The sequence below is a fragment of the Pseudorca crassidens genome, chromosome X, assembly GCF_039906515.1.
Source record: "Pseudorca crassidens isolate mPseCra1 chromosome X, mPseCra1.hap1, whole genome shotgun sequence".
Classification (NCBI taxonomy): Eukaryota; Metazoa; Chordata; class Mammalia; order Artiodactyla; family Delphinidae; genus Pseudorca; species Pseudorca crassidens.
In genome coordinates, this window is record NC_090317.1 from 36,437,702 (window position 1) to 36,450,165 (window position 12,464).

General features: G+C 41.4%; 1 protein-coding gene across 12 annotated transcripts in view; it reads right to left on the minus strand.

Annotated features, from left to right (window-relative positions):
• PAK3 (p21 (RAC1) activated kinase 3) overlaps positions 1 to 12,464 on the minus strand; it is a 283,577-nt gene that overhangs the window by 83,561 nt on the left and 187,552 nt on the right. For all 12 annotated transcript variants that reach the window (XM_067723280.1, XM_067723277.1, XM_067723281.1 and 9 more), the window contains one exon: positions 11,925 to 12,126. In XM_067723280.1, the coding sequence (XP_067579381.1) occupies positions 11,925 to 12,099 (175 nt within the window). In that variant the 5' untranslated portion in view covers positions 12,100 to 12,126. The remainder of the gene's footprint in view (positions 1 to 11,924; positions 12,127 to 12,464) is intronic.

Below are 12,464 nucleotides of genomic sequence, written 5' to 3' on the forward strand. Positions count from 1 at the left end.
ATGCTGCTCCTTGTTTCTGAGATGCCACCCAACTTTTATTAGCTGGCTCTATTCCTTCATTAAGACTCACCTCAGTTGAGTGGTCACCTCCTCCAGGAAGACTTCCCTAACTGCTCCCTTCCCTCAGTCTTCAATAGACACCCCATCTCAGTGCTCACTTCTCTACTGCACTTACCATGCTGATCTCTATTCATTGACTGACTTGTCTGCGTCCCTCATTAGGCCATCAGTTCCTTAAAGGCAGGAACTGGGACTTATTCACCTCTGTACCCCAACATCTATCTAGCATAGTACTTGATTCAATAGATATTTAATGAATAAGCAAATGAACAAATGAATGGATGAATGAATGACCTTCATTATATGAAATGAGACCCAATATATGGAAACAGGTCATGCCTATTTGCCATTATGTGTTCATGGATAAGGAGACATTGATCCAGGTTCCCCAAGAAGGCTGGGGGGTGGGAGGGTATGTTTTAGAGTAGTTGTTATAGTTGCAGTTGGCGGTGATGGCGTTGTTGCTGTTTTCCCCGCACTAGGGATGCCTCTGTACTCATTCAGGTATATCTCTTGCCTGGTGACACTTTGGGGCCAAAAGCATATATTGGCAACAAGTTGTGCAGGGTTCGAGGTACAGCAAAGCAACCAATTCTCCCCTGGATGAAATCCCAGGATGGTGCTATGTCTGCCTTCTGAAAGCATTTTAGCAATCTGTCACCTGAGTCTTCCTTGTTGTAGGAGTTCCACTTGTCATCTTCCCCTAAAATTCCTGGAAGTTTTGTTGGGCCTTCTCATTGGATGTCACGTCCAGAATTATTTTTTAGAACACTTTCTAGCTCCTTCAAAACAGAGCATGCAGGAAAAGAAAAAGAATAACAGGGGACAGACATAGAGAAATGCTTTCCTATGTAAATTTAGCCTAAAAGAACAGAACAATAATTATTTTTTAAAAAGCAATGGAAAGCACGCAAAGTTACGGTGTACGGCATAATAAAAAAAAGTGACATTGAAAGCCATATAAATACAGAAAGAGAAAACCAAAATAGTATATAAAACATATTTTTTAAATGCAGAAACAAGTTTTCCAAAGGAAAAAGCACTTAGGCTGGCTAGTTCTAAACAGCAAGCATTTCACAGCCCTGGCTCTGAGGAACAACTCTCTCTTGCTACTGCCCCAGCTTCCTTTTCCTCTGAACCAGTCAGTAGGTCCGTTAACCAGTATACATGGAACTGTGGATCAGTGTAGTGACAGATTGTGTTGCGTGACTCGTTAGGAACTAAAGTAATATTCTAAGTTTGCGATCTCATTGGGGAAATAAACTTAGCAAACAAGAAGCAACAACTGATACTACCAGACCAACGAAAATTCAGTGCTAAGTTGGGAAAAATAGAGTATAAATGCTGTAGCATGTCAAAATAAAAGAAGATCAGAAAACTGTGGCGGAGAGAGAGGGCTTACTGGAGAGGAGGTAGGATTTGGGAGATGGGTCTTAAAGAATGGGTAGGCAGGAAAGGTAATGGGTAGGCAGGAAAGGTAAGGCATCGCAAGCAGGAAAATCGGGAGAGGCAAAGCTTGGATGCTGAAATGGATACGGCACATTGACGAGGAAGCGAGAAGACAGAAGGGTAAATGGGTAGGGTGTAGTCTTGGAAATCAGGAAGATGAAATTGGAGACAGTGATAACGAATATGCTGGGAAAGGCTTTGGGCAGGTGGATGATATGATAGAAAAGGCGTCTTCTGGAAGAGAAGCCAGGTAGCTTTGTGCTGCGAGGGACACGTGGGATGGTAGAGGCAGGCTTCAAAATGGTCCCTGTTTCACACAGACTGAGGAAGAAAATGAATAGTGGGGATGGAATGGGAGGACCTATCTGCCACTGCATCTGTTGCCTCGCAGGATCACCTACTGGGCATTTCCTGCATAAACTGCGTGTCTGATTTCTGCACCTAGATTGAAAATTACCTGAGGACAGGGAATCTTATCGTATATGTAGTATTCCCCGTCCCACGACACACAGTGCAGAGCTAGGCACATAAAAAGCAGGCACAAATCTTTTCTGAGTCAAGCATATAAGTGAACTACAAAAGATGCTCCAGGTAAGCCGACATTAACAACCAATTCTGTTCTATCTCATTTTTAAATCGCGATAGCTAGTAAACTAGATCTGGGCTCAAAGTCCGCACGCAACTCAGATTTAGGCATTGGCTGGTTGCACATGTCTCTATCCTGTGACCTTCCAGAAAGTTCCTTTGAGACAAAGGAGGTCTAAAAAAACATTTTGCTAGGAGGCTCATACTGGAGTTGCTGGAGTTGGAGCTCTCCTAGGAGGGTCGCTTGTCCTACAACCCCTAGCTTGACACTAGAAGCGCTCCCTCCTCTCCCCGCTTTGTGGCGCTCCCCCTACCCAGGTGCAATCTGTACTCAGTGTCATGTGTTCCTGAGGCCAAACAACTTGCGCCGACATGGGGTCATTTCTGGCAGGGGCAGTGAGGGTGTCAGGGTTAGAGATCCTTCATACTAAAATACTTGTTTTTCACCTCAATATTCCTGGGCTTTGCTCTGGGAACGCCATGTTGGAAGGATACAGAAGTATTTTTAAAGGGCCATTCATCTCCTATGGGTGACAACCTTTACTTTTCCCAATAGACGATCCTTAGTGACTTGGTCACTCTTTAGCTGGGTGAGAGGCGCATTCAGTGGTTCGATAATTTCTCCAATTTACTAAGAGGCAGTACCTCACAAAGATCGTTTACAAAATGTTACCCTTGTGGTCTTTCAAGAATTAAAATGCCTTAGTGTCTACTTAACTACCAGGAAAGTAAATTAAGTACTGGAGTTGGTGTTTTTAAGTTAAAAAATGCCATTTTGCTCCATCCTCTGCTTTGTGGGTCACTGAGCACACCGTTCCATAACTGCCTGCCTACCCAGCCCCCAGCCAGGAAAATGTCCGAGGTCTTATAATTCGGGTAAGAATAAGTATCCCGAAACAGTTCTTTCTATGGCAACAGCAGCCCTGCAGGTGGTGTCAAAAAGGCAAGTGTTCATTGTGAGGGCAAACAGTTCCAGGGGGACTGACTTCTGCAAGGACAGTTCTAGTTTCTGGCACTCCTGCTCTATAAACAAATATCCCGTTTGAGGACATATTATGAGAGGGGACCCACAGGAATTCCTCACCTCCTGAATTCAGGAAGTGCATATGTTCCCTTACAGAGGGGAGAGATTATCTAGTTTTCCTCTATTTTTTTTTTTTTTTGTAGAAAGAATGACATTTTGTGGACCTTCAAAATTTATTTTTCCCATTGGAAATACTTGAAAGTACTATGTGGTAACTACAATGGAAAGTTAGGCATAAAAATAGATTTTATTCTTGGCTCTAAGAATTTAAAGAAATTGATAGTGCAAGGTTGGTAAAAGATTTAAAAGAGGTTCTACATAACAGATATATTTCTGCTTAAACCTAGCATCTTGGGCAAAATACATACCGATTCTGAGCAGAAAAGGAAACCGATGTTGAGTAAATGAGGAAAAGGGCCCAAATCCTTAAATACTGGATTATGAATGAACCTAAAGGGAGGGATGAGAGGTGACTCTTGTCTTCTATTTTAATATAGTTCTTTATTTTAATTATAACAATATCAGATATTACTTTTGTAATAGAAAAAGATTTTAAAGGCAAAAAAAATAACACAGGAATCAGGGGAAAAAATTAACTATTTTCTGTTTTTACAAAGGCTGTTACTTTCTGCTAGCAAGTTAGGCCCTCAGGAGGATTAACTTATAAAAAGGCATGACTACTGTTGTTAACTGCTGAATGAGAAAATGGGTTAGATTCACCTAAGTTTCACCTGCTTCCATAAAAATTCCATTTCTGCATATTCCATTGGCCAAAACCTATTTTCAAAACAAGTTAGGTGACTCTCATTTTATCGCAAGTGGTATAATAGTCAACCGTCACTGGACCAGGAGTCGGGGATCTAAATTCTAGGCCAGCCTTGCTTTGTAATTAGTAGTGGGGCAAGTTTGTGGAGGTCAGTTAACCTCTCTAAACTTCTGCCTTCCTCTGCAAAATGGATAAACCTTGCCCCCATCACAGGAGGTTTGAAGAAGGTGATGATATGAAAGTACATTGAACGCTGGTAACACCCCTACAACTACCATCAAACACATCATCTCACTAGGAATATACGTATTAGCAGGGTGACTGTGTTTGCTGGAGAATTAAGTAATCTGTCACTTCTTAAACCCAGCTCTTCCATGCTATGAATGATGTCCTTGCAAATATAACTACCAAGAAAGGAGATTAAACTGGGCTATCTTAAACATTCACTGCTCTTACGTCTTTCGTTATATTAGCAAATGCCAGAAGTATATAGTTGGGAAGGCCCATGGTGGAAGGTTCCTTCACCTGCCTTCAGGTAGAACCTGCTAAAGTCATGAGACACCCCCCATAGAGAACCTAGAAAATTTCACCCTTGGTAATTCATAATATTTAATCGGCATATCTGGAATTTCTTTATGGCTAGTTCCATTCCCTCTGGTGGAACAGTAAGCCCATTTCCTCCTGTCAGGTCTTCAGTGGCTATGAAAAACAATATATGCTCTCCATAAACCAGCAGCCTTTAATGTATAGATAAAAACACAAAGTGGTACCCAATTCCTTAAGAGTAGCTACAAGCCCAATTCAGAGGTTAGGTGTTCCATGAGGATGACAGGGAAAAGGAAATGATGGTCCCATGTGAGCCCTTTTAGTGACTCCCACTCACATACAAGCAGACAGCCATCACCTTCAGTGGTATCATCTTCAAAAACTTTCAGCAAAAGTGATCATTCTGGCAAATCATTATGAACTTGACTCTTACCTATCTTCTTCCAGGCAACACACACCAGTTCCAACTCTCATTTACACCCAATTCACACATGCAACAATTTCAATGGAAAATGTTGGAAAACAAAAGGCAAATATGAGGCCATGTCCTCAACTGGACACTTCTGATCATGTGGATAACGATATAGGGCAAAAATACGTTTGAAAGGGGTGGAGGAGGCCTCATTTGTTTTGAGGAAAGCAACTTCATATCCCTTAGCTGGTGTCCAATTCACTCTCTTTGCAACCCTTCATCTTAATGTTTGATACATCTCTCTTGTCTTCCTCTCTTCTCATCCATTTCCTGTACCTTCTCCATCTCCTAATCTCCTTCTCATACACTACTTCCTCTCTCAATCTATTTCTCCCCATTGCTTCTCTCCTTTCATCTATTTATCTCCTAATGCCACATTCCATACTTTGCTTGAATTTGTCTGCTGGTTCTACTGGGCCACCATATTTGTGCCCAGTTTCCCTGTTTACGGGCCTTGAAGTAGAAACACGGGTCCTAGTAGATAGAGTGCATCCTTACCCCACCTTCTTCCCATTTCAAACACAGAGGACTTCTAGGAGTAAAGGAGTAGTACAGGAAGCTCTTCTCCGGGGCAGAGCACTGACCATGGAGGACAAGCAAGATGCCGTGCCCTTTCGCTCCCCAAAGGGCAAGGCAGTGACCTCCAAAGAGCACTCTTTGCTGAGCTGTATGGTCTACATTTGAAGAACCGAGAGGAATGTAAACACCATTCAGGATGTAGTGGTCTCTGACATCTGACTTTCTGCTAACAGAACCCTCAATTAATTGAGACTCCCACTCATAGTTAGTGCAAGGAAAATAACCTTGAGCTACTGCAAGATCCCAAAGGGTCTTCAGCATCACCGAAGAAAGACTGCGTACTGTTCAGTCTAGTTATCACACTAAGTATTTTTTATTGTGCATTAATTAGATGAAAGTTAATAAAGTGTATTGACCGAAACATTTGAGTAACAAGACCATAAAGGATAACTGAGTCTTCTTTAATATAACTGTTGCACAGTAATGCTTCCTGCTGTGTAGTGTATATAGAAGATAACATACTCTAGGAGTTATCACAATAATGTGTATGCAATACAATAACAAAACTATACGGCACTTTAAGAACGTTTTCTTCATTAAAATTTAAAAAAAAAGAACTTTTTCACATATATGAACACACTCAGTTTAGAACCTCAAGCTTCTAAAGTAAGCAACATGTAAGCCAATAAAGTACACATACCAAATGAGAATCTAACCACATCTCTCTTGTCAAGAATATTTTCTTGCCATCATTTCTTTCCAAAAAGACATGAAAAAACGTTTTCTTTCTTTCTGAGTGGCAATAAAAAGTCCCCTCTTCTGAAATTCGGATATGTTTCAAAGTGCACTGCCATCTTCTTAAGGAAAAATGAAAGCCACTGCTGGCTTTTGGATGCTAGGAACATAGTTTACCACCTATCCCTTTGTCTTGTTTCAAGGCAGTGTGACAGAGTAGCACAAGCATGGGGTTTGGAGTCAGAGACACCTGGGAGATTTCTGGCGTCTATCGTTTGCTATGTGACCCTAGAGGCTGTCTACTTAAACGCTTTGAGCTTAAATGGCCTCATCTGTAAAAAGGGGTTAATACAGAGTAGTTGTAAGGATGTAAAGATTCAATACACATAAAGTGCCTGTCACACAGCTTGGCATGTAGGAACTAATGGGTAAATGACAGATCACTTCCTATTCGTCTTGAGCTGATTTAGCCAACTATCCCCTCGTACGCCTCCAGGAAGGGGGGCCTTCACTTCCATTTGCAGGCTCACCAGCTCCCGAATCTCTCGATTTCCCACAAACAAAATGCACATGAACTGTGCTCACTAAAGACACAGCCCTTCATACAGCATTGCATGCCCCCTGAAGCACACCTAATGCTCTAGTACAGCACAAGACAAAGACGCATAAGCACGCTTCAGAAGACACAGACGTCACATAGGACACGTCACCTCCAAAGCAGCCTCACCTGCTTCTTTCCCACATGTTCTTCCAAGCTTCCAGTCCTTAACATTGATTATTTTTAGAGGTACTATGCCATTTTCAGAGTCCTGGCTGATTCATTTGCCTCATTGCCTTTGCCTTATTGTTTTATTTATTCATGTATTTTTTCATGTATTTATTTACCCATCCATGTATTCATTCCCCACCTTGTTCCAAAATAGATATAAGACGGCTTACAAGAATACACAAAATACAGTATGATAGCAGCAGAAATCCAAAGTCGATATAGTGAAAGGAAAAAAAAAATAGAACAAAGATAGGCACATAAAACGGAGCCTGGAAGAAAGCTATACAAAGTGATACATACCATAGAGGCCCGTTACAAGTGCTAGGCAGGGGCCATACATCTGGCTCCATGCTTTCTAGTGGCCAACAAAAGAGAAACCTGATCAGTCTCACACTTCACAGGGTCCTTAAAGGAACATCAAACCACTTGTTCAGGATGTCCTTTTCCTGGTCTAAATTCTGAAAACTTTTGTAAGGTGAAGCATCATAAATTCGTGGCAAACTGTCCCTCTTACTTTGCTCTAACACCAAGATTCAGCTCCTGGAAAGGCCTCCAACCAAGACAGGTCCTCCATCTGGAAATTACTTTTACTACTTGTTTTTCTTCTACCTGTCTCTTGAAGTTCCATTTGGTCAATGAAATGTAGCTATTAAAGAGACCCCTTAAAACACACAAAAACCTCTGCTGTCACCAAAGCAAGTATTTTCATTTAACTAAGGAAATAGACAATGTGACATTATTTATGACAAAAATTTGGATAGGATCCCAAATAATGAACAAAATAAATGGTTAAGTAAACCACGATGCTACTATATGATGAAATGTTATATACCATCAAAACTTATATTTATGAAAGCTTTTTTAAAATATAGGGAAGTGTTCACGATAAAATGTTGAGTGAAAAAGCAGGATATAAAACTGTATACGTTATGATTTTTAACTATATAAAAAAGTATATGTATATATAGCCATTTAAAAAAGTCTGGAAATGAAGCCACTAAAATATTAACATTGTTTCTGAGATTTGTGAATATGGGTGATTTTTACTGTTTCTATACTCTTGTCTTTATTTTCCAAGTTTTTATCATTGATGAACAGTTTCTCTATGATGAGAAGAAGAACTGGGTGGAAAAACACCAACCCAGTTAGTTATCTTTGGCTTGTGAAATTATGGGTAATTTTAACTTTTTTTTTTTTTTTTTGGTACGCGGGCCTCTCACTGTCGTGGCCTCTCCCGTTGCGGAGCACAGGCTCCGGACGCGCAGGCCCAGCGGCCATGGCTCACGGGCCCAGCTGCTCCGCGGCATGTGGGATCTTCCCGGACTGGGGCATGAACCCGTGTCCCCTGCATCGGCAGGCGGACTCTCAACCACTGCGCCACCAGGGAAGCCCTTAACTTTCTTTTTAAAATTTTCTGTAACTGACATATAAATTCTAGTTAGGGACAAAGTTACTTAAAAAAAAGAAAGAAGGATTCTAAAACCTAGTTTTTTAGTTGTTTGTTTGTAAGTTCCAGAATGATACAGATGTAATAACACCTCACAATTATTTAGCACTTTTTAATTTCACTTTTAATAGCACTCTGACATTTAGAATTACATTTGATTAGTAAAAATATTTTGCTAGGGAGGCCAGGTCTTATTATTTTCATTTAACAGGTGATGAAACTGAGGATCAAAAAAACTAAGTGATTAGCACAAAGTCACAATAATCAGTGGCAGAGCTGGACTTGAAAGCAGGTCTCCAGAACCCAAGTAAGTCCAGTGCTCTTTCCATTCATTCAAGACTGACTGTGGTATAATCCAAGTAATCACCAAGAGGTAGAAACACAGAAATCGTAACCCTTCTTTACCTATGAAGATCAAGTTCCTGAATGACCCCCCCCACCTAGGTAGGAGAGTTCAGCTGAGGAAGTTATAATTTTAGGAGGTGAAATAAAGGGCAGGGGAACTGAGGTCACGTAAACTTTTGAATGCCCTCATAAATATTTTTTTGCACAGTAAAACAATAACAGTACATTACATAAAAAGAATAACGAGAGTTTACATAGCTTAAATTAGTAAACGTGATAGGCTCTGTAGAGTTTCCATTTAGATCTTGAGACGGTTTCCAGAGGTGATGAGGATGTATCACTCATTATGGCAGTGGAAAATGGGGGTGACAGTGAAGCAATGAACAGAGGTGGACTGTTAGTCCAAATCATGGATCTTCGTGCTCTCAGAGTCTTCATCAAAGTCCAATCCTGAGATTATAACAACTTGGGGCTTTAGCCCTACCAAGCAAGTGAAGTTACGTGGCATGACTTAATGACTTTGGCTCTTCTGAAGATGCTGTCTTCTCAAGTCTTTTCTGAAGACAGCTTGGCACTTCTGTATAGAGCTCAAATTAAACCATTTAAGTTTGTCTGAAGGCAGCTTCTCTGCTGTCTGACACAGATACTTAAATGGCAAGACTCGATGATTTAGGCTCCTCTGAGGTTGCTTTCTTCCGAACATGGTGTTGTAGAAAGACTCCACCTCTTTATAGAGTTCAATTAAGTCGTTCAAGTTTTGTACCATGGCAGCTTATCAGCTGTCCAGCAATGGTATTAAACGGTACCATCTGATGATTTAAGTTCTGCCGAAGATGGTTTCTGTCCAATGTGATTTCTTTTGCAAGGCGTAATGTCACCTCTTTACTGAGTTCTGCCAAATCACTCAAGCTTTGAACACGTAAGATTTGACATGTAAAGGTACCCATTTTTCCATTACTTTCTTGGGGAGGATTTAATCTTGTTCTTAAAATTTTTCTCCTGTTGCTTGTAACTGCATTTGTCTGCAGTGCCATAGCTTCCTAATTATCTTTATCATCACTTATGATAATCACCTCTGCAGTCCCAGGAGCTTCCTGAGTCATCCTCCAGCCCAGCACATCACGTGAACCAGCATCAACCAGTTCAGATTCAACTTCGGCCAATGACTGCTCCTGTGCCAAATGTTCACCCTCACCTACAGGTTCTGTTTCATCCAAAGACTTTTTGTCTTCAGGAGAAATCACTGAAAGATATTTCACCATCTCTAGCCACATCTTCTCCCCGATCACATGAATGACAGGCTCTGTTAAACTATCTAATGCCTATTTTATGAAGAATACAGCATTGGTGATGGTGTAGGAATCCCATGCACTAGGATCTTCAGACAGATGAACCTTTGTGAGATTCTGAACAACAAAGTTATACATTAGTTTGGCCTAAGTCTTCCTGAATGGCTGGATCAAACACCGATCTAAGCGCTCCAGGACCTGAAACAAGCAACTGGTTCTAAAGACAACCTTAACATCAGGATGACATTGGCAAATGCATCTGCGGCACCAAGAGGACAGTGAAGAATCAGTAGGGCTTTGAATTCAAGACTTTTTTTCTTGTAAGTAGTCTTGAGCTTCCGCAAGAAAGCACTGTTCAAACAATTCCTAAGGGGAGAGGGAGTCACCCAGGCTTTTCTCTTTGCACGCCAGTATACTGGCAACTTAGCTCGGATTTTCCTCTGAGAAGACATGGGCCTAGTTTTCTGTAGAGTGGTAATGGTTTCACTATGAGGTCACCTGAAGTATTAGCACAAAACAGAAACACCAGCCTCTCTGTTTTGGCTGACCTCATGTCAGAATCAGCTGGCTCCTGTTCTTCAAAAGGGCAGATGGGACTGTTCAAGGGCTTCCAAAGCATGGCGGTCTCGACAGCACCAAAGACTCGTGCAGGCACATAATCCCCCCTTCAGTCGCTTTCTACAGTTGTGGCAGATACAACACGGGAGCTGCAGGATCAGGTGACTTGGTCTCCGGGTCATGGTGCACCATACATTTCTCAACCCTTGCTCCTGGCAATACTTTTTCTCGGGACCCACTTCGGTATCTGAAAACATGTCTTCGAAAATTCTTCTTGCATGATGGCAGGTCCCTTGCATGGAAAGTGTTTTCTTATTCCTTTGCTTGTCTTCAATCCAGAGGTTTAACGTCATTTCCATCTTTTCCATCCTTGGGTCACGAGGGATAAAGCATCTCTTAAGTGACACAGGTCTACAAGAGGTGATACTGGCCCTAATAAGAGTTTCAGCTTTCCTTATGGTACGAATTCTTTAATACCATATAAACGACCTACAAAGCTATCTGTTTTACCTTTGAGAAGATCAAGAGCGTCCCTTTTCTCTTCAAGAGACATCACCCCTCTTACCCTTTAGCAACTCTCTCTGGTGCCAGAGTCCTTGTACTTGGCTTTACTCTCTTCCGCCGCAATAGTCACGTTTATAGAAGCCATGTTTAAGCTTTATGCTAATTAATGCAACCTGACAATTACTTACTAGAGATTTTATATCTCCCAATGTTACAAAGTGTCAGCGTATGACATTTAAGGACCAAATGGTATTATGAACAACACAAGGATAAACGATAGTATATTGTTGGGATACTCGGTGCAAAAAGGGCTGATTGTGTAGGGGGTGACTGTCAGAAGAATGGGAGAGGAAACAAATAGCTCAGAAGTTTCTTCCCACCTTGTGATATAGTCAGAGAGACAATAATGGGGCACTTGGACTGACTTCCGTATACTCAATTCAAAATTTTCATGGCTGTCAAAAAGGTATACAGAAGTAAATCCACCTATACTCAAATTCCCAATAAGGGCAACTTGCAGTTAGGAAGGGATTTACTATAAATTCTCCTGTAAGTTATCAGAAAGAAAGTCACTATTCATATATTTAAGACAGTACTGTTGCTATGATTTCCCTTGGCTTACCACTATGAATTCAAGGCTATGTGAAAGGCAAACACAGCATACGTGTATCTTCTGTAAACCCACAGTAAGTCAATCAAACATTATCCTCTGACAAAATGCAACCTCCGAAGGTGTAGATGTAAAGGTCAGGCAGGCCCTGAACAGCCCACGCTCAAGAAATGACTACTCGAGAAAGAAAGTGACAATGAAAGAATAAACTAGCCCCTTTTCAATGCCCGGTCACTGATACTTTACTTTTATCCCCTCCTCCTGGGAAGATAGAGCGAAGCCTGGCTTTCTTATTCTTCTCTTCAGGGGCCATGGGAAGTGGTTTGGAGCTGTGGTTGAGTGCCGAAGAATCCCGGTTGTTACTATTCATCCTCAGTGGGGGAGCTGGGGGTTTCTCTTCATTATCCAGACCGTCAGACATTTTCAGTTACAACCGATTGCACAGCTCCTAAAGACGAGGAGGAGAAAATAGGAGTTAAGGGAGGTCTAAAAGACAAAGTGGTAAATCCGGGGAGTCTAACATCTTAGAAACAAAAGCATTCATCTCACGTCATCTCAGGTTTGGCACTGACCATTTTGAGGGGTTTCTTTTCTAGAGGGAAGGGAGCTGCCTGCCTAAAACCCAACGATGCCATTTCCCAAAGAGGAAAGCGAAGGCAATAATGAATGGCTTTTCAATATGTAGACACAAACACCTAAGGTCCCTTCCTTTTCCCCCAGTGACGCTCTATTTTCTGCTGTCCACTCAGTCTTTTAATGAACAGTTTCCAATCTTTCTTCTTTAAA